This window comes from Sciurus carolinensis, chromosome 8, assembly GCF_902686445.1.
Source record: "Sciurus carolinensis chromosome 8, mSciCar1.2, whole genome shotgun sequence".
NCBI lineage: Eukaryota > Metazoa > Chordata > Mammalia > Rodentia > Sciuridae > Sciurus > Sciurus carolinensis.
In genome coordinates this window covers 137,087,813-137,115,146 of record NC_062220.1, presented here as the reverse complement: position 1 = coordinate 137,115,146, position 27,334 = coordinate 137,087,813, and the positions used below count along the sequence as shown (strand labels likewise).

Here is a 27,334-nt window from a genome sequence, read left to right as displayed (position 1 = left end):
GTGAATTGAGCTGCTATGAACATTGATGTGGCTGCATCACTGCAGTGTGCTAATTTTAAGTCCTTTGGGTATAAACCCAGGAGTGGGATAGCTGGGTCAAATGGTGGGTCCATTTCCAGTTTTCTGAGGAATCTCCACACTGCTTTCCAGAGTGGCTGCACCAACCTGCAGTCCCAGCAATGTATGAGTGTGCCTTTTCCCCACATCCTCGCCAACACTCACTGTTGCTTGTGTTCTTGATCATGGCCATTCTGACCGGGGTGAGAGGGAACCTCAGTGTGGTTTTAACACGCATTTCTCTCATTGCGTCTGGCTGCCTCTTCACCTGGCTGTTCCTCTGCACCCAGGCCCTGTGGTCTCTCCATGTGTCTGGGTCTCTTATAGGGACACCTGTTGGTTTGGAATGGGGTCTACCCTAAAGGGCTCATCTACCTTAACGACACGGGTAAGTCCTGTCTCCAAATGCCACCACATTCTGAGGCACCAGGGGCCAGGACTTCCAGTTAGGGACACTGGCAGGGCAAAATCCACCCCGCAACAGGTGTCTTTGGAATTGCTTTTACACACACACACACATAAATATATATGTAAACCTTCACGATTCCGTGCAGTCAGACCTCAGGACGTTGCTCACAGTCAACCGTTTTTAGCCTACGCACACGGTGATTTCACTCGAAGCCTGTCCTGGGTTCCCTGAGGACCCGTGTGACATCCTCCGTCCTGTTTGTTACAGTATCTCAGTGGCCGATGTGCTGTTCCCCCTGTGTGAACTCCGGGGAGGCATCTGCAGGAGAGTGGCAGGCAGGACAGAAGACGGCGGGTGGCCTCTACCCGGGCTGGGCCGCAGGGGTCCCTGTCCTGCAGTTGTTTTGCAGGCTGGGATCGGCCCTCCAGTTTTCCCTCTCCCACGGGTGTTGTGTGGAGGGCATCCGCCTGAGCTTCTGGCCACACAGGAGTTCATTTCCTAAGCCCGACACAGTGGCCACGCCTGTAATCCCAGCAACTCAGGAGGCTGAGGCAGGAGGATTGCAAGTTCAAGGCTGGCCTCCGCAACTTAGCGAAGCTCTGTCTCAAAATAAAAAAAATAATAATGGGGGCCGGGGTTGTGGCTCAGTGGTAGTACCCCTGCCTCCTGGCACGTGTGAGGCACTGGGTTGGAGTCTCAGCACCACATGTAAATAAATAAAATAAAGGTCCATTGACAACTAAAAATTTTTTTAAAAAAATTAAAAAATAATAAGGGCCAGGGATGTGACTCAGTGGTGGCAAGCTCTTGGGTTCAACACCGGGTACCAAAAAGAGAAAAAAAAAAAAAAATTCATTGTGTGCTGACTTATTCTGGCTGCTCGTCCTAGATCATCCTTTTCTAAAGAAGCATTTCCTGCTTTCCGGAGTGTTCTGATCATGAGAAGGACAGGGAGGCTTGTCGGCAGAGCCATGGCCACAACGGCCTCAGCCCCTCGTGTGGACCAGTGACATCATCCTCAGGTGGCCCCAGAGAGGTGGCATAGTTGCCCCACCTCACAGAGGAGAGAGGAGGTGTGGAGAACTCACACACTTTCCCTAGAGTCACGCATGATGGTCCGCACAGGGCTGGGCTTTGAAGGCAGGCTGAGCTATATATATATATTTTTTTTCAGTATTGGGAATTGAACTCAGGGGCGCTTTACCACTGAGCCACATCCTCAGCCCTTCCTATATTTTATTTTGATTCAGGATCTTGCTAAGTTGCTGAGGCTGGCCTCAAACTTGCGATCCTCCTGCCTCAGCCTCCCAGGATCACAGGCGTGGGCCACAGCACCCACTGTAGTTCTCCATCAGGACATGGGCCACCATGCCCAGCCGGGAGGCTGTGCCTTTAATGACTCTGCTGCATGACCTTCCGCAGGACTGAAGAGTCCAGCTGCAGCCATCAGAGGACATGAGGAGTTTTAGGTCCAATAGGTCACTGGGGACAGTGGCAGGGTCCTCTCCTCCCAGTGCGCACCCAAGGGACAGGTTCTGTGTCTTGGGCTGGCTTCTTGCAGTCTCGTGGGCCACCTGCATGTCTCAGTCTGAGGTGACAGCTGAGACCTGCTCAGTGACGTGACATCACGGGAATTCCAGAGCACTTGAGGTTGGCGAGGTGATGGTAATTACTGGCTCGGTGGCGCAGTAGGGAGGGTGAACGAACGGAAGGCGGCTGGCACAGTGCCAGGCACTTAGACGGCACCTGGTGTGGCTCTTGTGGTTGCCCTTGTGGGTTCCCCTCAAGCCTGCTAATTCCTAGGACTTGAGCACTAATTGTATGGTTTTGGGGTACCTGATAGAACTTGCTTTTGCAGGAGGGGTAGGAGGGAGGTTTGGGGAGGTAGTAATTATGGTATGCAGAGCGTCAACTGGAGCCAGGTGCCCTGGGAGGCTCTTGACATCTTGCACCCTCTTTTGCTGACGGCTCTGGGGACCGGGACACCCATTTTACAGACAAGGAGACTGAGGGTCAGAGACGAACTTGCTCAAGGTCGCTTAGCTAGGGAGCCGTGGAGCTGAACTTGCCATCGTGGCTGTCTTTGGCATCTCTCCTGCCTCATCTCTTCTTTGCTGCCTGACTAATCTTCCCTCTCGACCACATCATTCTCTGGGTCTGCAGACATATTCTGGTAGCTCCAGAACCTTCCGTCTTTAATCGGGTCTCATATATGTACAGTGAAATTCAACCTTTCAAGCATATAGTTCTACAGGTTTTGATAAATGCATGCAAGTGGGTCCCCACTGCTATGGCCAAGATCTAGAAGCTTCCAGCAGCCTAAAAACTTCCCTTGAGACCCTCTGGAATCAGCCCCTCTGTACCTTCCCCACCCGACCCCCGGCACCAGACAGCTCCTGATCTGTTTTCTGTCCCTTCAGTTTTGTGTTTTTTTTTTTTTTTTTCCCCCAGAATGTCCTAAAATAAATAAAACAGCTTACAGCTTTTTAAGTGTGTTTTCTTCCATGCAGCATGATGAATTTGAATATTTAGTCTGAAAGCAAAAAAAAAAAAAATCACTATAAAATTATATACTTGTAATCCCAGTGACTCAGGAGGCTGAGGCAGGAGGATCATGAGTTCCAAGCCAGCCTTAGCAACTTAGGGAGGCCCTAAAGCAACTTAGCAAGACCCTGTCTCTAAATAAAATATTAAAAAGAGCTGGGGAGGTGGCTCAGTGGTTAAGGGCCCCTGGGTTCAATCCCCAGTATATATCTATATATAAAAAAAAGAATGGTTGCACTTTTCCACACATTTCCTTCTAACAAGTACTCATTTTGTTAGCTTTTCTTGAGGGTGATTTTTTAATTAAAAAAAAAATTGGCATTGGGGATTGAACCCAGGGCACTTCCCCACCAAACTACACCCCAGCCCTTCTTGTTCTTTGTTTGTTTGATTTTGAGACAGGGTCTCACTAAGTTGCTGAGGCTGACCTTGAACTTGCAATCCTTCCGCCTTGGCCTCCAGAGTCACTGGGATACAGGTGTGGTCATCGTACCCTGCAAGAGTGATTTTTTAAATCCAGTGTTCTGGACAGGTTGGGTCTACTTCTCAGCTGAATCAGGTGGCCTGCAAGGTATTCCATGCTTCTCTTCCCTACAAACTTAAGATTTTTATGCAATGAATCTTTTTCTTTTTTCCTCCTTGGGTATTCGCACATTGTATTAGTTAGCTACAGCTGCATAACAAATAATCCCAAATTCAGGGCTTAAAGCAACAATGCACTTTTATTATCTCACACAGTTCATTAGGCCAGGGATCCGGGAGTAGCAGAGCTAGACAGGTATGGCTGCTGGTCTCTGGGGGTTACAGTCCTGTTTTTCCTGCATGCTAAGCATGTGCTCTACCCCTGAGCTGCACCCAGCTCCTGGAGTTGCAGTCTTAATGTTGGCTGAACTGCAGTCTCTGAAGGTTTAACCTGGACTGGACAATCCCGGCCACTCTTTGCCTTTTTACGATGCCTGTTTTATCATACATCCCTTCTGATTAAAATTCAAGCTCTGTGAGCATTTTTTGGTCCTTCATTTTCTTTTTTCCATATTTTTTATTGGTGCGTCGTGACCGCACACGAAGATGGGGTTCCTTGTTAGGTTTTGTACAGGCACGTGACATAGCAATATCATCGGGCCCATTCTGTGAGCAGTTTTGTAGGATTTCAAAGTAGTCATGAAACAGACGAACGAATCGACTTCTTTCTTTAGGTTGGACGTGCTTTCCTTCACGCTGCTGCGTTTTTCTGAGCGCCACTGTTGAATGAGGTCATTTACAAGCTGTCAATCAACTCTTGCACTTTCTCTTGGAGGGACCAAGGAGATAAAGGATGTCAGTGCATCGTGTAACAAAGTGTTCTGCGGGTGACCAGGAGGGTCCTTGCTGATGTGACTCCTTCCCTGGTCCCAGGGATGGGCACCAGCCCCTTTGCCTTGTTGGTGGCGTGCGATGGCTCCTGGCTGGTTTCCGCTTCTGGCAGCTTCTCCTTCCCACCCCAGGGATGCTGCGTGGCTGCCTCATCCTGCACAGTGGCTGCTGAATAATTGAATTGTCATTGGTTTGGAGAAGGCGAAGAAGGGGGAGGAGATTTTTGCTAAATTGTATCACTTTGGATAATGTTCATCTCCTGCTCCGTTGATTTATTTCTCTTTTGCTTTCTGGAAATTGATTATCTCGTTGGAATGGACCGGGAAGCTGGTGGTGGAGGGGTGAGGGGCTTCCTTTTGAACGTGAGATCTGGGTGAAGGGCAGATGGGAATTTCTTTGGGAGGGGCAGGAAGGGCGAGGTGACCTGGCTGTTGGGAATCTCAGGTGTCCAGGATGCACGCCTGTCCTTTGTCTGAGCTGCTTCACGTATTCCAACCTCTGAATTCAGGGGGTCCAAGTCCCCAGTCACCTGCTTTTTTATAAGCATATCCACTTCCATGATCGACTCTGGAAGGTGCTCAATATGCACATTTTGCAGATGGACAAATTAAGGCTCAGACTGTTGAGGGTTGCTTTACTCACCAACTATAGCTTTATACAGCCCTGACTTAGTGTCCCCAAAGCATCCCACTTTATTATGCCCTCAAATTCTGCAGGTCAGAGATTTGGGCTCAGAACAGTAGGTATGTTTGTTTCTGCTCCCCAGCATTTGGTCCTCGGCTGGAGAGACCTGAAAAGCTGCGGGTGACTGGGAAGCCCGAGACATCTGGAGGGTCTTCAATGCACGTCGGGACTCAGCTGGATCAGCAAGTGGAGAAACTCACTACCGCCTCTTCTGGTAGCTCGGGATTCCTCATATCATGGCGGCTGGATCCCAAGCTAGAAGTTCTTGACATCGAGGAGCAAAGAGCCAGCATTCCAAGAGGACCAAGTGGAAGCTGAGTGGTAGTTTCTGACCTAGACTTACAGTCAGTGCATTCCATGGTTGAGCAGAATCCAGGCCAAAAATCTGACCTGGGCACCCGGTGGGGAAATAGAATTAGGGTACTTTTGGAGAAAGACACCTGCTCCCCAACCCTGCCAAAAGATGCTTGTTCAAGAGGCCACCCACCTGCATATCCCAATCAATAAAGATCACTCGGAGGTGTAGAAAATGTGTACCAGTTGTATTTTTTTTTCTGCAAGGAATAAACTCCAACTTAGTGACTTCCTATAATATAGATCTTTTTCCTCGCATAATTAGAACTTCTCAAGTAAAGAAGCCTTGTTAATTGAATGGCTTAAAAAGTCATCAGGTACATAGTTTCCTTCTATCTTTTCCCTCTGCCATCCATAGGATATGATGTTATCTCTTCTCATAGTCACAAAATGGCTGCTGCCGTTCCAGGCATCACATCCAGATATGACATTTAGCAGATATTTTCTTTTCTTTTGACTTTTTAAAAGTAAGGACACCTCCTTGGAATCTCTCTCCTGTCCAGAATTCTTCCCATGATGGGCTGATTCCTAAAGATATCAATGAGAAGAAAAATGGTGTCACCCTAATGGATTTAATCTGATGATGATTCATCCCCAGGTCACGTGAGGACAAAGTAGACCCTCAAAGGGCAAGCAAGATGAAGAGCAGGACATGGAGGGAAGGCTCCACAGTACTTGCTGGAAAAGATCTATGAATGGAGAATCCTAAAATTTTGGAAAGCTTCTGGCCTTTCGAGTCAGGATGCCATAGGGTGGGCCCCAGTTCCTCTCCCTTGCTACGAAACAACAGCAAAGGACGTGCATTCAAGGCTCACTCTGTGCAGGCACGGCTGCAAACACTTGGCGTCTATTAACTCATTCCGTGGCTACAGCCTACAGATAGGAACCATTCATTAATATCCCCCTTTCTTCTTTTTTTCTTTTTTGGTAGTACAGATTAAATCCAGGTATTTGTCATTGAACTCTATTCCCAGTCTTTTTCATCTTTTATTTTACTTTTTATCTATTTATTTTATTATTGATCAATTGATTGGTACTGTGGATTGAACCCGGGGCACTTTACCACTGGGCCACATCTTCAGTCCCTTTTATTTTTTATTTATTTTGGTACCGGGGATTGAACCCAGGGCTGCTTAATGACTGAGCCACATCCCCAGCCCATCCTTTTTATTTTTTTATTTTGAGACAGGGTCTCACTGAGTTGCTTAGGGCTCTGCTCAGTGGATGAGGCTGGCCTTGAATTCGTGATCCTCCTTCCTCAGCCTCCCGAGTTGCTGGCATTACAGACATGTTCCACCACTTCTGGTTTAACTGTTTTTTTATTTGGAGGCTGGGTCTTTCTAAGTTGTGGAGGCTGGCCGGGAACTTGCAATCCTCCTGCCTCAGCCTCCCGGGTAGCTGAGATCACAGGCGTGGGCCACTACCCCTGGTCTATCACCCCCACTTTGCACCTTAGGAAATAGAGTGGGAGTAGTGAAGATAGCTTGATTAGTGAGTGACAGGGGGGGACCAGGTAGTCTGTCTAGCACCCCTTCTCTGAAAGCGCCATGCTACACATCTCTCACTGGGGCAGGAGGTCACAAGAAATAGGGGGAAAAAGAGGCAAGTCCTTTTGAGCAGAAGGAAGGGAATGTGGTGTGGCCAAGGCAGAGTTAGTCCCAGCAGTCACCTTTTAGTGACTGAGCTCAGAGAGGTTCAGGGGTAAGCCCAGGTCCCGAGGGTCAAGCGAGGACCAGCATTTACACCCATGGTTGTGCACTGGTCGTGTCTGGGTGCGCTTACCCTGCCTACCTTACCCCTAGCCACCCCGTGATGTCCACTTGTAAAATTTGCTTCCCTGCAAGGAACAAGGGAGAGTCTCCCCGGAGTGGGGGGAGGGCGCAGCATAAACGGAACTGCGGACTGAATGGCTGCCGGGAAGACCCGGATGGAGGGCAGCGTGCACGCCCTGGTGCTGAATGGAGTCTGGGAGCCCCATGGCTGCACCCGGCCACCTGCTTGCAGCTGTCTGGCCCACGGATGGGGACCGAGAGGTCCAAGCAAGGGTGGTAGGTCTGAGCTTCTCCCGCAGCAAGTCCAGCTGGCCCCTGGATGGAGGCGGAGTCGGAGGGATGAGGACATCTCCCCATCTTCCACCCGCACTAATTGCTTAAAGCAGAGCAGCTGGCCAATGGGCAGTGTCCTCGCACGGCCAGTCCCCGACTGGGGACTCCCTCCCCAGCCCCTGTTGGCCCAGCCGGCCACACACAGTCACAAACAGGGTCTTTCTGAAATGGATGTTAATTGTCTCCAGGCCAAGGAGACCTGCAGAATTAGGCCTTTCCGGGCTGGACCTGGGGACATGGGGGGCAGAGACCCTGCCCCACCCCCCGGCCACTCTCATTTCCTTACCAGCTCTCCAGAAATCCAGGTCGCTTTCAAAGCCCGGGGCTGCCGTCTGCTGAGCATGGGGTCGCTTCCGGGGTCACTGGCTGGACAAGCAGGTCAATTTTAGCAGGAAACCGACGTTGAAGCGGTCGTGGCCGAGCGAGGGCTCTGGAAGGCAGCTGTGACCTGTGCACAGACCTGGATTTTCCTTCTATTACACCTGGGGAGCCTGGAGCTCAAGAAACAAACCTGATTAAACTCACGCGGCCCAAAGTAAACAAATACATAACGACCAGGAATGACCAGAGGCACCTGAAATCACGGTTACTGAAGTCCTCGCAACCCGGAGTAAGGGGGCTTAAAACCCCTCAATTCCCATTTACTAGACGAGAAGGCTGAGTCGTGGAGGGGTTAATTAGCTGGGCCCATCCAGGGGGGCTTGGACTCTCCAGTAGCCCCCACGTCCAGCCCTCTTGGCTTTAACCTTGAACCTTTGACCTCCAGGACGGTGGGAGGCTATCAGGAGCCACAAAGGGAAGAAACTGGAAGGGCTGAGAGTGGGGGTCCCCTCCCTCACCTGACTTCCTGGTCTGGAGGGGAGGAAGGACTGGCCTCCCTCCGACCCACCCAGTCACCCACCCAGGTGCCATTAAAGTTAATTGTTTTTACTGCCAGTTTAACATAGTCTTGTAAATCTTTTTACGATGGCCCGGGAACACGCACTCCGCGCTCGAGCTGAACTCAGGGGCTCCGTGTAGTCCGAACGCGGGACGCTCTGGCCCCACCACTGCCTGGAGGCTGTGGGCCGGGCGCCTGGGCTCTCCAGGGCGCGCTCCCCGCTCGGCCGGGGGCATCAGCCCAGGGCCCTCAAGGGGGTGAGTTTTCTCTCACGGGAGGCTCTGGCCACCTGGAAGGCCAAAATCGTCCATGCCACCCCCATTATTCAGATAGGCTGTTCCTCTTGACCCTAAATTGTGGAATCCTCCAGAATCTGAGACGCCCTGAGGCACTGGTGCGGGTTCTGGGGACTCTGGAAAGACTGGGGTGATTCAAGGGCAGAAAGCTCAGCCCGGGGAGCGCTGGGTCTCTCCCAGCGGGGTGCACGCACATGCGCACACCAGCGCACCAAAGCGCTGCGGTTTGTAAACCGGTGTGTGCGTACCGGGCGCATTCCACCCTGCGGACCCTGGGGGCGCAGGTCACCGGCTAGCTGCAATCCCGCCCCCTTTTCCTCCTTTACCTGCCGTAAAGGGCTTGGGCGACAGTCCCATGCTCCTTTGCCCCTCTCTGGGTCCCTGGCATCCCCTGAGCGATGGGGATCTTAACTTCCTACGTCGTCATTAGCATTAAGCCAACTGCTGTTCCTGATGGGCCCAGAAAAGCGCCAGGCACGCAGGAAACCTCTGTAGACCGCAGTGACGTTGCTTTAGCATTCACGATTACACCCAACATTCATTAAGCACTTGCTGTGTGCAAGCCTTGTACTATGCGCTGGGGCCTACGGGAAGGCTTGTGTGTTCACCTTTAAGGGACTTGCGCATCTGCTCCTGGGTACAATAAGTAGATGGCCGATGAAGGAGGAGCCCAGGGCCCATCCACCCCACAGAGCCTTCGTTTCCAACGCGTGTTCAAGACCAGCAGCATTAGCCTCTACGGGGAGCTTGTTAAAAAATGAGCGAGGCGCCCTGGGGGGTGGGGCCCAGAAATCTAGGTTGGTTGGTTGGTGCTGGAATGGAACTCGGGCCTCTGGCAGGCTGGGCCAGCGCCCCAGGAGGTCTCCCACGATTGCCAAGCTTCCTCATGTTCAAGAGCCACTGATATGGCCGCTCTATGAGAAGGTATGGGTTTGGATCCCCTGGCAACTATATGGTGAAGCTTTTGGCTTCCTCCGAGGAAGGGGGTGGGGAGAGAAGGCAGGTCGGGGGGAGGGGTTGGCTTTGACCCAGTGAGGACCGGGAGAGGATGGGGGCGAGGAGCTATCTTTAACTCAGTGAGGACAGGAGGGCTCATGCCAAGCGCTCCATCCACCAGGCCATCCTGGATCAGAGGTGGATTGAACAGAGAGGTCAGCAAAGCTTCTCAAACCTCGCCCCATTTCTCACCCTGCAAACCCCAGGTTTACGCCAGCTCCATCTCTTCCAGGTAGCCTGCCTGTGGGGCAGCCTGACCTCCAAAGCCTCCACGCCCCGCATCGCGGGCACTCATCAGGACCAATTTCCGGCTGAGCGCCAGTCGGTGGTTTATAGAAAATGTCTCTCTCCTACGTGGACCCCGGCGGGGTGAGACCGTCGACGCTGGCACAGCCCGCCGAGGGGCTGCCGGGATTCGGGAGCTGGCGCGGTTGCTTTTCCGAGAACACTCCACTTGTGGTGACATCGGGCAGCGCCCGGGCCGTGAGGTTAATGTCCAGGCTTTTCTCTAAAGTGTCCGGGAATTATCCTGTGAAGCTAATGAATTGTACAAAGGAGGCTGCGGGTGGGGACCCGGACCAGAGGAGCCGGCGTGGACGCTTCCCCGTGCGCCCAGCAACCGGGGTCTGGTTTTCCTGGTGAGGCGCCCTGCCTGGGGCCAAGAGTCGACCTCACCTGCTCCCACGTGGAAGTCGGAGGCCATGAAAGGCGCCCTGCGGGGAGGGCCCCGGAGAGGGAGGCCTGGATCTCGCTCTGGAAGGTTCCATCGGACCCTGTAATTCCGCTCCCTGAAAAGCCGAGGTTTCCCAAGTGTTCTTCGAATAAAACCCAAACAAATGCCGACCTCCAAAGAAGGGATGCTCCGGCCCGGCCTGCCTTTCGGAACTAACCCCCGCTCTGCCTGGGGCCAGCGGGACCTCCTCGCGACCCCAGCCCCAGCCCAGGTTCGTGGCAGGAGGAGCTCCGAGTTGCAGGGCCCAGTCCCGCGACCCCGACGCGGGCCGCCGCCTCTGCGCTCCGGGCCAGGCTGTGAAGCGCGCCGTTCGCGAACTTTCCCACTTGCCTTCTGGGAGCGTGGTCGCTCCTCTTGGTCACCTCGCTTGTTTTCTACGAGCATCAGAGCTGATCGGCACGTCCTTCTCCGTGTAATTTCAATCTGAACTCCCCCCGGAGCCGCCTGCCAAGTCGCCTGAAGGCTGCGCACACATCCTCCCTCCTGCTAGTCCCCGCCAGTCTCCGTCTACACCCGCGAGGACAGGCGGAGCCGGTTACCCTGAGAGTTCCCGGGCATCCGGCGCTTTCAGGCGGTGGGCGAGATGGGAGAGGGGAGTGGAACTCCCGAATAGCTGCCCCATGCCCGTCTTCTCGAGGGTTCTGGGGGTGCCTGCCTGAAAACACGTGTGCACAGCCCCTCACTCACATGAGAGGTCTTGGGAACCAAGGTGGGAGAGACGCACCAGGAGGCGATTCCAGCTGGTGGACCTTCGCGACTCCTGACCCTTGACTGCTGTTCCCTCCTCGGATAGCCTTGCTCAGTTTCCAGCCAGCTTCTTGGCTGAGAGCTGTTCCCTCCATTGTACAGATGGGGGAAACTGAGGCTGAGCCACGAGGTCCGTTCCTCAGTCTTGAATGCAAATCTGCTTTTTAAAAATATTTAAATTAAAAAATATTTTTTGGTTGTTGTTGTAGATGAACAGAATGCCTTTATTTTATTTGTTTATCTTTATGTGGTGCTAAGGGTGGAACCCAGTGCCTCACACTTAGGAGGCAAGTGCTCACCATTGAGCTGCAGCCCCAAACCACAAATCTATTTTTAAGCAAATGCTTTTTCTTTTCTTTTTTTTTTTGGGGGGGGGGTGAGGGGCAGGTATTGGGGATCAAACCCAGGGATGCTCTGACACTGAGCTACATTCCTCCTCCCCTTTTTATTTATTTATTTTTAAATAAATAGTGAGACAGGGTCTCACTAAGTTGCCTGGGCTGGCCTTGAACTTGCCATCCTCTGACCTCAGCCTCCCCAGTTGCTGCGATCACAGGTACATACCAACATGCCTGGCAAGTGAATGCTCTTAATGACAATTATTATTATTTATGGCTCAATGTAGCATTTTTAAATACTCAAAACAACTGTAAATACTGTGTGCTACTATGTCCTAACCCGACACCTATTTCTCACATCGTCTTTATGCATGAGGTACTTTCCACATGATAGATGGGAACTGAGACACAGAAGTTGAGCAAACTGCCCACGATCGCACAGCTAGGAAGAGCTGGTGGCAGGACTAAAACTCGGGCAGAGACACTCTTGACCACCAGTATCCATGCCTCTGCTGTCCCAGTTCTCCCCTAAGTCACATAAAAGAAACCTCAGGCTTGCTGGCCCAGGGCTATGGTTTTCCTCCCCAAGGTCGCTCTAGGGATACATTGGAAGATGAGAGGGAACAGGGGGTTACATAAGGCAGTGACTTCAAAGGTGGCCTCCACTGGGGTGTATAGCCTTGGCTTTGGGCATCTAGCCAGAGGCACCAGTAGGCAATCCGAGGACTGTCCATGCTCCATTACGTACCTCATCTCCTCTCTGTCCAAGGGCAGTAAAGAGACTGATGTCAGGACTAGAGTGGGAGATCTCAAAATTAAAAGAGGAGATGAACAAGGTGGCACATGCCTGTAACTCCAGAGACTTGGGAGGCTAAGGCAGGAGGATCACAATTTGGAGGCTAACCTCAGCAACTCAGTGAAATCCTGTCTCAAAATAAAAAATAAAAGGAGCTGGGGATGTGACTCAGTGGTTAAGTGGCCCTGAGTTCAACCCCTAGTATAAATAAATAAATAAATAAATAAATAAATAAATAGAATCAAGTGGTATTAATAAGAATAAAAATAACAGCAGCCCACATTTATTGAGCACTTACTATATACTGAATTCTTTTTCTCACATGCTATTTGTTCAGAGTCCAGCTCTCCAGCCAGGGGCCTGCCCTAGGAGGGATGAGGTTCATAGTAAGAGCAAACTTCCTGTGAATCTGGCACATTTGCATGGAAGCAGGTTCTTCTTTTCTAATACAGGCTGCAAAACAGAGTGAGAAAATCTTGGAACGGCAGATCTGGCTACCTTCCAGATGGGGAGACTGAGACCTGGTGAGAGCGGAGTAGACCTCAGGTCCTATGTCAAATCAGGAGCCAGGAGTGGAGACTGGGTGGTTTTCGGAGGTCACTCCCCTCCCAGGCCAGGGAGCCTCCCAGAGCTATGGGAGAGGAAGCAAGGCAGTGGCCTGGGAGAGCCGCAGAGGGACCTTGGTTTTCCTTCTGTCCTCAACTTACTGTGTGACTTTGTGCAAATCACGCAATGTCTGGGCCTCAGATTCTCCAGCAGTGAAATCCTGGTGGCTGAGGGCATGAAATGATTCAGTTGCTAAGGCCCTCAGTGATCACAATACTCTGAGAAGCCACAGCCAAGATCCAGAGTCACAGCCAAGCACCAGAGCCCCCTGGCCCAAGGTTCTGTGAGGGTGGTGATGGCGGCAGGTCGCTGGGTCTCTGAAGCAGCACTCTGGCTTTGGCAGGTGCCACGGGCCTCTGGGTTCCAGATAACAGGACTTCCGCACTGAGAGTAGGTTATAACCTATCACCGGGACTTGTAAGGACAAAGGTCAAGGTCGGGCTTGGCCTGGGGGTCTCTGAGACCCAAAGTTTATTGCTCGTGCCTGTGTGTACACCCAACCAGAGGCGCTCGGGGGCGCTGGCAGAGATTACAGGCCCACCACGACCTGGCCCGTGCTGCTTCCTCAGCCAGCTCCCGACTGCTGCTGTTATTTAAAGGTTAGCCAGCATGGGTGAGACAGCAGAGAGAAAGGGAGTGAGCCAGAAGATGGGCCTGATCCTGGTGTGAGGCTGGACCATTCTGGACCTGATCACAGATGCCCACAGCCGGAGTCTCAGGAAGTGATTTGTTCCCATCATGATTGGTATCATTTATTCTGGGAATATCTCCAGAATGTACGGGTGTATGCTTGGGGGTTGATTTATCCGGATATTTCCTTTCCTTGTGTCTCAGCGGGGGAGCCGACCTTTCCACTACGGAAGTGCCCGGGGCACAGCGGTGAGGACCTCAGGGGATCACTATTGTGGGTTACAGTCCATGCGACTACGCATGCGTGGGGGTGGGGCTCGGTGGTAGAGCGCCTGTCTAGCCTGTGAGAGGCTCTGGGTCCCCAGTAACCCACCCCACACACACACATACAAAGGAGAAAACCCTCCCCAGGCAGGGCCAGGCACCTAGTGGGTGCTGGGAGGCAAGGCCTGCACCTTCCAGTCATAAACCATAGTTAGCCTTGCAGTCAGCAGTCAGAGAGCCAGAGCAGACCAGGGACAATCCCCTCTGACCAGTCCCATCTCGGAAGCCAGGCAAGGCCAGTGGGATGCGGGGCTGCACTCCTACAACCCCACTTTGGGAGGCTGAGGCTGGAGGACCACAAGTTCAAAACCCAATTCAGCAACTTAGTGAGGGCCCTCAGCAAGTAGCAAGACCCTGTCTCAAAATCAAAAATAAAAAGGGCTCGGGATGTGGCTCAGTGGTGGAGCACCCCTGGTTCAATCCCTGGAACACCCCCCAACACACACACTCACCAAAGAAGCTGGGGTGGGGGGCGGGCCTGTTTAGTTGGATGGGAGGAGCAGATGAGGCCTCGGGCATTACTTTACAGACCCTGAGATGGTCATAAACCTTGGCGCCTGCGGCGAGCCGTCCAGGACCCGACCCCTGCAGTTGGAAGGCAGACCCCAGGCGCAGACCCAGGCGGACCACTGACTGAGCTAAGGCCACTCCGAGCGAGGAATGGGGTGTGGCCTCAACGGGTGTGGCCTCAACACAAAGTTGGCCCAGTCTGCTGCTTAGCGCGGCTGCTACCGCTGCTCGAGGGATCCTGGGGTGGAGGAGACCAGCGGTGGCGGTGAATGGCAGCAGGAGTCACGTGGCGTCGGCCCAACTCGAGCCTGCTCCTCCGCCTCCCCCAGCCCCAGCGCTCCCCGGGGAGGCCGCGCCCTCCTGGGCTTCACCGGCTGGCGAGGCCGGCTGGCTGCAGGGCCTGGGAAGGAGGAAGGGTGAGCCGGCCTGCGGGCCAGGCGGGGTGGGGAGTGTGGCGGCGGGGAGCCGCGAACAAAGGGGCCGCGCTGGACCCGGCAGGGCCGCTGAGTGACGATCCGCAGGCCAGCCGGCGGGCGGGGCGAGGCCTCGAGAGGAAGTCGCGCGGAGAGACCCAGATAGAGGCTGGGGACGTCCTCCCGCCCCCGCCGCCTCTAGTTGAGGCAGTGAGACTGCGCCTGAGCGCAGGGATGGAGAGGCCCGTCCACGTGCCGCAGGCCCGCGCTCAGGGGCATCTGCCCATCAGGCCTCAGCGTACGGGTCTTCTGCCACCATTGGTCATGGGATTAATTTTATTTCCAGACAAAGTGGCTTTTCTAAATGTTTTTCAGCGACCTCATTCCAGCCCTTAGCTTCCCTGTTTTAGAATCTCATCCTCCCAGATCTGGAGTGGGTATCTGAGGTGCCCTGTCCAAGGCAAGGTAAGGCCTGAAGTGGGTGCTCATCCGGGACCCAGAGAGCCGGGTCCAGCTGTGGGCACAGGGGTCGGTGCACCTGGGTGTACACAGCCAGCACAACCTCCACCGTGCACACCTCCTCGCCGCAGGCGCCCACGCGCACAAGTCCAACGCCATGGTCGCTGTCTGTGGTGGGACAGGAGTCCAGCCTCCCCCTACAGGGTAGCTGAGCTTGGGGCAAATTGGGGGGCACCCAGATCCGGACTCTGTCCTTCCTTCACCCCCAGCTTCCTTCCGGGATAGGAAATCAGAGCTGTGGGTTCCCATCTCTCCACCGAGTCTCAGAACTGTTCTCATGTGTTTCTTTGGGACATCAGGCAGGGAAGCCTGCCTGTCCCGCACCCAAAAGCTGGGGACTCCATTCTTTACCCCAAGAAGATCCAATAATTTTGGGGGAAAGCTATTCAATTTCCTTTCCACCCCAGGAGGAGGTGAATTTCTTTCCATCTGGGGCACTCCAGTGCCAAGCAAATCTTTCTTGAGTTTCACTTCAAGCGTCCTAGGGATGGTAGTAGCAGCTAACGTTTACAGAGAGCTCACTCGCGGTGCCCAGCTGAGCTCTTGGCAGATACTGCCTCCTGGAAGGTTCAGAATAGTTCTGTAATGTGAGCAAAAGTCCCATTTTACTGATGCCAAAAACCGAGGCCCAGAGAGATGAACATATTTGCTTAAAGTCATATGGCAAGAATTCATCGCCAGGTCCAGCTCAGTGGCCGATCACAAATTTGAGGCCAGCCCAGGTACCTGAGCAAGATCGTGGTGCAAAATAAATAAAGACCCTGTCTCAATGGTAAAGTGCCCTAGTTAGCAAAAAGGAAAAAAGAAAAAAAAAAAAATTTAGGCAAGCAGACTGAGTGGAAAAGTCAAAAGCCAGGCTTTTAACTTTTAACTCACACCCTTGTGACAAATAGCTCTGTCTTATCTCTGTAGCCCTCAGAAATGAGGCAAGGTGTGGTGGTGGAGGGTGTGTGGGTGGGTGGGTGTGCCTGTCCCTGCCCAGGCCAGCCTACATCCGCATGGGTATCGTGGGTGGCGTGGATTCCAGGGGTCAGCCAGAAGCTACGCTAGGATTCAATCAGCAAAGGCCCAAACCGGGGACGGAACTTTCCAGAGAGCAGACATCTGACGGCGAGGGGCCTTGTCCCAGCCCACCAGCTCATTTAGCTCCGTTTCGCTCTGCACAGGGCTGCAGAGCCCGGCTCCGCGCCCAGCCTGCCTGCGTGTAACAGGATAGTTTATATTATGCCGCCGAGCAGAAATAAAACTACCGCGTCCAACATTGCAAACAGATGCCGTGGCCAGAGCCCAGGGTGCGCGGCCAGATGCGCTAGTGAGCGCCCTGGGAGGGGAGGAGCTGTAAGCCTGGTCCCTTCAGAAGGCAGGTTTGGGGGCCACTCAGGGGCTTGCAGAAACAGGGAGGAAGGAACTGCAGAAAGGGGACTTTCTTTCCTCTTGTTCATTACTCTTTCCCCACGCACATTCCAGCTTTGTGACTTGCCTGTTTCTTGATTTTAATGGCCTTCCTTCCATGGAGCGGCAAACCCTAGGAAGGCTTTAGTTTTTTTTTTTTTTTTTTTTTGCTGTAGGAGGGATGGAACCCAGGTCCTGTGCATACCAGGCAAGCACTCTACTGTTGAGTTACATCTCCTGGGTTAGCCTCCCAGAAATCCCTGTGTGTTCTTCTAAAACACCCCAGTGAACATGTGCTAAGTCCACTAACCCCCCCCCACTTTTTTTTTTTGCGGTGCTAGGGATTGAACCCAGAGCCTTGTGCTTGCAAGACAAGCACTCTACCAACTGAACTATCTCCCCAGCCCTACTAAGCTCTTTTCATAAGAAAGAAGGTTCTGGAACTTCTATTCTTAGGTGGTCTAGCTCATCTCTTCTCTCTACCTTTGGGTTCTCCACTTCATTTTCTAGGCTGGGGCCAGCATGACCTTCTTCAGCCACTTACTGGTAAGTCATGCGCTTGCTCTCAGAGCTTCGGTGGCTGCAGGAGATGTTCAATAGGGTTGTCTGAGGAGTGTGCACGGGAGTAGCTGGAGATGCAGATGAAAGGCAGGTCCCAGAGCCACCACCCTGAGCGATGGACTTCAACCCTTTGGAACCTAGAGAAACCCATCGTAGGTTATCTTTAAGTTTTTCTGGAAGGAAGCAAGTTGTTCTTTTTTGTGGGTGGTGCTGGGGACGGACCCCGGAGCCTCAGGTGGCGCTGACCACTGCATACACTCCCAGCAACCCCCTGTCCCTTTCAATGGCACAGCGTCCAGTCCTCAGGGTGACGTCAAAGGGCGGATTGGCCCGCTCTTCATTCAGGTACTCAACAGAGGTTCACAGGGGCTGGACGCTGGGGGCGCAGCGTGGAAAAGGTCGATAAGGGACCCAGGGGAAGAAGAACTCGGTGACAGCTGGGTGGTGCCAGATGACATCCTGGGGTCGGGGCTGCTGATCCAGGAGTCTCAGAGCCGGTTTAAGGCTCTTTCCCTCGGCTGGTGGCTGAGTTGGAAGCAGAAGAGAAAAATGGGGACCTGTGCGTCCTTGCTCCCTCCTGCTGCTTATCTTTCCCAGAAATCAGCCTAGAGACTTTCTCTCCTTCCTCGAAGAGCCCGGGAGGTGCCTCCAGCCCTCTGGAAATGTTTGTTGAATGAATGAAAGAAAGATGGTAGAAGATGCAGGAGAGAGAAAAGAAGGAAGGAGGGGGAGGGAATGAGTCCCCGGTGTGGTTGGCAAATTCCAGAAGCTATTGGAAATGTGTGTGTGTGTGTGTGTGTGTGTGTGTAACAGGCAGACTTTCAAAGCAATCAAAATAACCCTGATCAACACTCTCCCACCCTCTCTCTCCCAAACCCACTTCCTCCCAGCCCAGGACTGGGGCAGACACGCCTGGCTCTAACCTTAAGAGGCAGAGGAGGCCTTGGGGATGCGGGCGTGCTCAGGGCCCGGCAGAGACTTGGGGAGTAGTCCAAGGCCCTCACTCCCGGGCTCCTGCCTCCCAGCCCCCATATGGTCTGGTCTCTATCTTTTGCCCGCCTGTGACAGTTGGGCCCGGCCAGGCACCCCCAGAGACCACCCCCCTCCCCAGCCGGGGGCCTGTCCCCTCTGAAACTGATCCCCTGCCTTTGGATCTAATTTGTTTCTCTGTCTGCTGGGTTTGGGGGGGTCTTGCCTGGAGACGTGGTGGTCACAGGTGACATTAATCACGTCTACATCTTCCGAGGGATGAGGATAGGATATCAGAGAGGTGACCAAGCATTTGCCACATGATTCAAATCATCTCAGCATTGATTAATTGAGTTCATCCTGAGTTTCCGAATCATAACAACTGTTTTTCTCCTTCACCTAACGTCAACAGGCCCTTAAAGGGGAAGGATCCATTTACCCCAAGCATGTGGCGCATTAACTGGATCAGCTCCTATTAAACGTTAAATGCTGGATGCGTTTTAGACAAACTGGATTTGCTCAAGATTCTTTTCAAAGCTTCCGCGATGATTAGACCTCTCTCCCTGCCTCGCCCTTCCTCCGGGCTTTCCTGCGCCGTGTTTTGGCTTGGGCCTCTGACGTCGGGGAGATGTCCTTGAGGAGGCATTTGGTGGGGAAAGAGCCCCCACGGGCTGTTTAAAAGAGATACAGTTTCTGAAAAGTTTAATAAGGCAGAAAACGATCCTGGATACCAAATTTGCCTTCTAAAAAAAAAAAAAATAACTAAATATGCGGAATGCCTCATGTTCCTAAATAGAGAAAACAGTGCTTCCCAAGCCAGAAAAGCAGTTTCCTGTAGAGAAACCCTGTCTCTGCACGGGGGTGGTGTTCTAGAAGTTGGTTGACGGTGTACGGTTGGCTTGGAGACCAAACCCAGTTCTAACATAAACCAGGGGGAGGCTGGTCACGGGCAGCAGTGTCCAGCACCAGGTTCCTGTTCTTTCCAACATGAGCAGGTAGATGACCAGCCGGCTCCCATCCTCTTGGCTAGGTGACCTTGGAAAAGTCACTGTCCTTTATCTGAATCTCACTCTTCCAGTTTCTGATAATAATAGGATTGATAATATTCACAGATCTATTGAGAAATTTAAAATAATTTTAAGGAAATGACCTCAGCAAATGCTGGGTTCTTGGTAGACACTGTGTGTGTGTGTGTGTGTGTGTGTGTGTGTGTGTGTTGTGCTGCAGCAAAGAGGCCCTGACCGTCCACCTACGTGGATTCATTTGGCTTGAAGAATTCAGCTAAAGGAATATTTTTGGCTGTGATAACCAATGGGACAGATGAAAGGTGAGAGTCGATTTGTCAGGGTGGGTTGGACACCCTGCAGTGACGTTGGGAGGTTGCACTGGAAATCGATTTGCAGGTCCAGAAGGTTCTCAGGGGGAACAGAGGCTGCTGAGCCCCCACCTCCCATTCAGCAAGCTTTGGGACAGTGCCCTTCAGCAGTACTTTCTGGAATTGACCTTGGTCCTCTGTGAGCCCGGCCTGGTTCTTGGGATGGAGCTGGTGAACGGGGTGTTGGCCAGCTTTGTCCCAGCCCTGCATGCTCTGGGTGGGCTCTGCGTTGGAGGGAGAGTCTCCCAGTCCTGTGTCCTGTTTCTGCGGCTGCGTTTCCAGGTCATTCTGTGGAATGGTTGGGTTTTCCTGGTGCCCTGGGAGACAGAGAGAGGAAGGAAAGATAGAGCCCATGGTGCAGAAGGGCAAGGGGCTGTGAAGAGAGAGGGAGGCCAGTTAGAGGAGGCAGAGACCACGGAGGGGGGAGGGAAGAGGGACAAACATAAGGTAAAGAGTCTGCAACAGAATAAAAGGGGCAGCAGGAGGGAGAGAGCCGGTGGGAGGGCCAACACCAGCAAAGAGAAACAGAAGACACGAGGAGAGAGAGAGGAATGGCGAGGAGCGGTGAGCGGCGGTGACACCTGAGACGTGCCCCTTCCCACCATCCGCCTTCCTGCCCCCCTGCCCCCCCAAGCGGGATCCCTATCAGCATCTCCAGACCTGGCGCCCTTGGGGACACTGTGGGGCTATCACAAATTAGACATCAGGGCTGCGAGACAGGATCACATCAAGGAGGGGATGGACTGTGGAGAGGATCAAAGGATTCGCTGGCAGGACTCCCAGGGGGGCCCCCAGGCCTGAATTCCTGGCCGAACCCCCAGGAAACATTCTGATGTGCAGATAGGAAGCCTCCAACTCCAGGCGGCCAGCAGCTCCCTCTTCCCTCTTCCTCCTCCTCCACGTTCACTGAAAACCCAGCTGAGAGCTGGAGAAGGCAGCGCAGAACTGGAGATGGCAGGGCCCGCTCCTCTGGGGTCTCCGGTTCCTTGTGCGGGAAAGGAACATTCTAGAAACACATTCTATAAACATCCGCTTATTGGAGTTGCGAAGCCCCGTGGGGTGATGTTAGTGGTCTGGAGTGAGATGTCCTTGGGATGAAACCAAGTCCCCTTCGTGCCCCATGCCTTAGTCCCTCGGCTGTAAAAGGGGGTCTGGCCGATGCCTCAGTGGCCGAGCTGCCCGCCGGCGCCTTAAGTGTGATCGCTGGAGCCGAAAGCAGAGCCCAGCGCCTGGCACCTCGGGAGGTGGCCCAAGGCGGCTGCGAGTGCGGAGGAGACACAAGCCAGACTGCAGCCCCGACAGGGAGTAATATATGGCACCGAGCTCCGGCCGAGAATTGAATTCAAGCTCAGCCGGAGAATTAGAACATGGTGATTAGAGACAAGGAGAGAGAAGGGACGAGAAAACAACCTGTCTTCAAGTGCGTGATGACAGAGCACAGACTCTCCTGGCAGCCCGAGGGGCTGGGGAAGGACAGGGCAGATCATATTAATAACAATAAATTATATCTGCGCCGTGATTTACGGGTCCTGATGTGCTTCTCATTACGTTATCTACGGTACCCTAGGAAGGGCCCATCAGCTCCCGATCCTTGTCGTGGACATTTGAATGTCGTGGTTGCTGTTCTCGTTCTCCACGTTATGATGATGCTCTCTCTCTCAGTTTCCAAATCAGGGAAACTGAGGCTCCCAGAGAGCCAGGGATGTGCCCAAGGAAGAGGTTGGCCCTAGGATTCCTGTCCAGGTTTTGCCATCCTGCAAGGCTCGCCGGCGGCTCCCCATCTTGTCTGGGGACAACCCCTGTCTCCATCCTGCCAGCTTGGGAACCCACAGGCTGCAGAGTCTTGGATTTTTCTTTCCCATGACCGATCACTCCAGTTTTGTCTTCTCGGCCAAGGGTGACGGGATTCAAGGATCCCTCCGGTCTGACCTGAGATCCTCCCTCTGCCTGTGCCCATCCATGGGAGCCCCCAGGGAGCTGAGAATCCCCGCAGGAAGCTGCCTGTGGACCCCGATTGTCTGGCCTCACTCTGTCTTTGAGCCCTGCAGCAGCTGGGCTGCTTGGGTTCAGTCTGTTCTCTGCTTCCCAGTCTCCTCCATTCCTTCTGGAAACCCAAGGCCCACTCAGGACTGAGCTGGTTCGGGCACCCGGTTCATGCAGCCTGTGCAGAGTGAGCTATTTCAAGAATGTGCACATTCAGTCCTGGAAATGGCCGAGAAGGAGACAGGCTGGGCCTCTGGGCAGGAGAACAAATGAGCCCCCCGGACCCCCCTTCCCCATCCCGCGATTTCCTTTGTCTCGATCCAAAATCCCCCTGTACATGATCCTGGAGGCTTCCTAATAAAATAGAACTGTAACTTTATCTAAGGCGAGTGCAGCTCATGTAGAATGGATAAGGTGTAATTAATAACAGAAAATAATGTTTCCCCCTCCTGACCTTTCACCCTCGTATAAGTGTCTTAAGTTTTATGAGAGCTAAGCACAAAATTAGTGTGTGCAGGCGTGCGTGTGAGTGTGTGTGTGTGTGTGTGTGTGTGCGTGCTCTGGTGTGTGCGTCGGAGCTGAACCTACGTGGGGCCAGTTCGTCTGTCTGGTGAGTATTCACCTTGTCCTGGCTGGAACTGGTTTACGTTTCTGGGGAGACTGGCCTCTCACTGAACCCAGGCCCTGCCTGAAACTGATCTGAGTTCTTGAAGTGAGGTTTCTGTTTAGGACTCCAACCAGCCCGAGTCTATTCCCAGGCACAACTCTGGGCAGTGAAGAAACTGCGCTCGCGCACACACACACACGTGTACGCACGATCTTTTGGATCACCTATGACAATTCAGGCTCCTAGGGAATGCTGGGTAGGACACATCGCTAGTATTCGTGTCCCCCGCAGCGGGCAGGAAGCCAAAGATGAGCATTTCATTGGTTTTGATGCAGTAAATCCTTTGGGATCTCATGGTAGAAAATGATCTCTCAAGCCACCGCAGGGCCCCTGTCACACTGTGGCATGAGCCTATCTATCTATCTATTTTTGGTACCAGGGATTGAACCCACGGGTGCTCAACCACTGAGCTATATCCCCAGCCCTTTTCTACATTTGATTTAGAGACAAGATCTCTCTGAGTTGCTGAGTGAGCCTCGCTAAGTTGCTGAGGCTGGCTCTCACGATCCTCCGGCCTCAGCCTCCCAAGTCGCCAAGGTGAAGGGCGTGCACCCCGGCTCCCAGGAGCACTGCTGTTTATCTCGGAATGAATGAAAGAAGTGCACTTGGCCCAGGGAGGCGGGGGCTCTGGGAACCAGGGTGGGAGGAGCGGGCTGGCCAGCCTCCGTGGAGTGCGGGGACTGTCCGAGCAGTCCTGTTTATCTTAATGCCCACAGCTCTGTTCTTTTCAAGTAATATTATCTTGCCTGAAAGGTCACCGGGTTGGCCCGAGCTATTGGATTCTCGTGATTCATGACGTCGGATGCTCAGCTTTTCCCGAAGTCCGCAGTACCAAGCTCCGGGTTAATGGAAGCCACACCAGCCACGGAGCTGACGGGGAGGCCCGGGCAGGGTGGACGAGCAGCTTCCTTTTGATCAGCAGAGCTGCAGTGAGCAGAGGTCAGGCATGCCTGACACCTGAGTGTCAGCTCTACTCGACAGCAGCAACTGGGCCCTGGACATGCCCTCCCGCCGCCCCTAGGGTCTTGTTTCTGTGGTCGTCCCTCTCTGGGCTGACTTTTCCAGGACCCCAGGGCACCAGAGGGACTCTCTCTCTTATTTTTTCCCCTGGAAGATCCGGAGCCCTAAATCACTGGAGGAGACCTCTCTGTTCAACTGCTGGCCTTGCTCTTTCCATCTTGACTCCATCAGACAGCGATAAACCAATTCCTGCTCCCCAGGGGAATTTCTGCCCCCACCCCCATGCCAGGTGACAGGCTGGATTTGGAGGGAGATCTCTTTCTCCCAGGGGAGTCTTCGGGTTGTCCCGGGCTTCTATGGGCCTGCCTGAACTCTGGAGGGCCCCCAGAAGGACAGCCACCTCTGTCCCCCCAATCGCTCGTATATTTTCCCGTCATTGTGTCATCCCACCAACCTTGTACGAATGCTCTGCCCTCCATAGTTTTACGGCTCTTCTTCCTAGAGGGGCTTCGTGCAGGATGGGTCAGGTGCTTTATCTGGAAGGACAGGGAGGAGAATTCCTTATCGTGACTGTCAGAAGGTGGGATTGCCCACTTCCCACCCTCTCTGTTGCTTTGGGGTGTAAAGGCAGCACCCTGGGCTGCATCCGGTGGTTCGGAGAGTTCCCTAGGCTGCCAGCTCTGTAGAGCTGAGGATGGCCAGGAAAGGGGGACTTGGCCACCTTCCCGATTTCACATCCTCCTGGACGCTTAACTTCACAGAAGAGCGGCCGGGGTCTGCGGCCAGGAGGAGAAGACCTTGATTGGACTAAGCGATTTCCCACCGGAGGCTCTGAGGCTTTGGCACACGTAAGGAAAAGGAGCAGCTCTCAAACGACAGCATTTGAGAAACTCAACCAGCAGTACATAGTCACTAGCGAACAAGGAGCCCCGGCAAAGGAGCAGAAGGAAGAAAAGAAGCGGCACCTGGAAGCCCCGCAGGTCGGGCTGAGAGTCGCTGGCCAGCCGCGTCCTTCCAGGGTCCGGTGCGGAGGCGCATGCGCAGTCCCCTCCTCTGCAGAGCTGGAGGTGAGCCCAGGGTGCCCCTGAGCCGCACCCCGGCCTGGTCAGGGCGTTTGTGATAAAAATAAGATTACACTCAGAGGCTGCTAACAAGAGTTTTCATTCAGCAAAATCATACATTAATATATGATGTAGGCTGGGGTGTAGCTCAGTGGTAGAGTGCTTGTCTTAGCATGTGAGGCCCCGGGTTGGTACCCAGGACTGAAATAAATAAATAAATAAATAAATAAATAAATAAATACAAACAAATAAAAAAATACATATATGTGTGTATATAATATGCATCATAATATTATATTATAATATAAAGAATGTACACCGTTGTGCATTTAAAATAACGAAGAAAGTCGAGATTGACAGCAAAACTTCCAACTGGACGTTCCATTTACCTTCCCGTGAACACCTATGTAGGTGTCTCTTTACATATTACTCAATAGACTTTTTAAGCATCTTAAAAATACAGGATGGGCTTCTCCGTGCCAATAGATTTGTCTCTACACCATCACTTCTATTTTTTTAAATTTAAATTTTTATTTTTACAGACTGCATTTTGATTCATTGTACACAAATGGGGTGTAACTTCGTTTCTGTGGTTGTACACAATGTAGATTCACACCATTCATGGAATCATACATATACTTAGGGTAACACTGTCTGTCTCATTCTACTATCTTTCCTTCCCCACTTCCTCTCCCCACCCCTGATTTTCCTCTACATCATCCAAAGTTCCTTCACTCTCCTCTTCCCCTCCCTGCCACGCCCCCTCTCCTTATGTATCCTCATTCACTTATCAGAGAAAACATTTGGTCTTTGGTTTTTTGGGCTTGGCCTATTTTGCTTAGCATGATATTCTCCACTCCATCCATTTACCAGCAAATGCCATAATTTTATTCTTCTTTATGGCTGAGTAATATTCCATTGTGTACATATACCACAGTTTCTTAATCCATTCATCTATTAAAGGGCATCTAGGTTGGTTCCACAACCTAGCTATTGTGAATTGAGCTGCTATGAACATTGATGTGACTGTGTCACTGTAGTATGCTCATTTTCAGTCCTTTGGGTATAGGCCCAGGAGTGGGAAAGCTGGGTCAAATGGTTTACACCATCACTTCTTAGGGCCTGGGTTGTGCTTTTTGTAAGAATGAACCATGGGAGGAGCTTATTGTCAGAATGAACCATGGGAGGAGCTGGCATGGTGGTATGTGCCTGTAATCCCAGTGACTTGGGAGGCTGAGGCAGGAGGATCATGAGTTTGAGGTCAGTCTCAGCAACTCGGTGAGGCCGTAGCAACTTATTAGACCCTGTCTCAAAAAGAAAGAGGAAGAGAGGGCTGATCACCTCTCTTCCTGGCTTATTTGCTGTGCTGCCAAAGCTTTGTGAGATGACATTGTGTCAAACACAGGTGCTCCATCCCCGCCCCCGGCTCTGTTCAGCAAGACAGATTCAAAATCCCTAGGAGAGCTTTCGGCAGCAGAGACCCCATGACAGTCCTTTAACCCGAGAGGGTCCCTTCCCTGTGAGCCATGCGGTCCCAGGTGGGCTGTAGCTCGGCTGCCCTGTGGGGCCCCTGGGACCTCGGCCTCCTCTCTTCACTCCACCATGCTTGGCCTTCCCCTTTTTCAGTCCGTGTGTGTCTTCTGGTGGCCTGTGCCAACCCGTCTAGCTAGCCTCTTGTTCAAAGACGGCTGCCGCGTCTCCAGGCGTCACTTCTGTCATTAAGATAAGAAAGAAAAATGAGTGGCATCAAAAGCCTTTCTCTTTTTAAGCCCTCTTCCCCTCCCCCCAACTTTTTAATGAAAAAAAAAAAAACCTTTTTTTGTGTGTTACTGGAGATTGAACCCAGGGGTGCTTAACCACTGAGCCACATCCCCCGCCTTTTTATTATTTTATTTTGAGACAGGGTCTTGCTAAGTTTCTTAGGTCCTCACTCAATCGCTGAGGCTGGCCTTGAACTTGTGATTTTACTGCCTCAGTGTCCAGGCTCACTGGGATTACACGTGTGTGCCAACACACCTGCTCCCCTTTTTTTTGTACTGGGGATTGAACCCTGGTGGATTCTATCACTGAGCTATTTCCTGAGCTCTTTTTAGTTTTCATTCTGAGACAGAGTCTTGCTAAATTGCTGAAGCTGGGCTTGAAATTTGTGATCCTCCTGTCTCAGCCTCCTGAATCACTGGGATTACAGGCGTGAGTCAGCCACCACAACCAACCAACCTCCTTCTTTATAAGAATTCAAAATTCTCCCTCAAATGCTTTCAAAAGACTTCTGCTTACATTTTATTGACCCACACTGTGCTGCATGCCCAGCTGTAACTGGGAAGAGGCTAGAGATGCGAATCTTTCATTTTTCAGACCATGTGGTCGGAGGTGGGGAAGGAGGAGGGCTTGGGGACGCTTTTGGATCAGCTGGTGTCTAAAACAGCCTCACCAGCAGCGAGGCCAGCCCTGGAGCTTGGCCTCCCCGACCCTCCCCACACCAGGATGCTCTGACTTCCTGTGTTTTCCTGGCTCTTGACTCTCCAATCCCCATTCCCAGTCTCATTGGGGTCTGGCCTCATGACTTGAGAGATGGGCGGACTTCTTTGTGGTAGACTTGACTCCTGCCTCTGCTGGCAAGACGTCTCCTAGCGTGTGACATGCTGGGTTTGCTCCTGGGGCAGGCGTTCGGCACTGGCTGCGTGGGGCAGGGGCCTGGACGCCTCAGAATTCCACAGAGAGCTTAGTGCAATCCATGTCCACTAAACCCAAAAAGGAGAGCGAGGTGGAGCCGCTTTTTTTTTTTTTTTTTTTTTTTGCAGTACTGGGGATCGAACCCAGGGCCTCTTGCTTGCAAGGCAAGCACTCTACCGACTGAGCTATCTCCCCAGCCCCTGGAGCCGCTTTTTAACTTATTATTCCTGGCCTTTGTGCAGAGGTAGCCACGCCAACCCCCGCCCCCCAAAAAGCCTGACTCAGATTCTTCCTCAATGGCCTGTGGCTAAATCTCGATTTGTGAAACTGTACCCTGGGGAACATCGGAGCCCTGCATGTCTGCTTTGTGACCAGCTGACTCCGATGACTTTGAGATGG

The 27,334-nt window shown here is 52.7% G+C and overlaps 1 protein-coding gene and 1 non-coding gene across 2 annotated transcripts in view; one reads left to right on the top strand and one right to left on the bottom strand.

The window, feature by feature from the left end:
• LOC124991528 (uncharacterized) overlaps positions 1-5,561 on the top strand; it is a 40,215-nt gene extending 34,654 nt beyond the window's left edge. Inside the window, exon 2 of the mRNA XM_047562193.1 lies at positions 5,130-5,561. Within this exon, the coding sequence (XP_047418149.1) occupies positions 5,130-5,365 (236 nt within the window). The 3' untranslated portion in view covers positions 5,366-5,561. The remainder of the gene's footprint in view (positions 1-5,129) is intronic.
• Positions 5,562-27,055: 21,494 nt separating this feature from the next.
• Positions 27,056-27,131, bottom strand: Trnaa-ugc (transfer RNA alanine (anticodon UGC)). Its single transcript has one exon. It is a non-coding gene; the product is annotated as a tRNA-Ala (tRNA).
• Between the last annotated feature and the right edge of the window lie 203 nt (positions 27,132-27,334).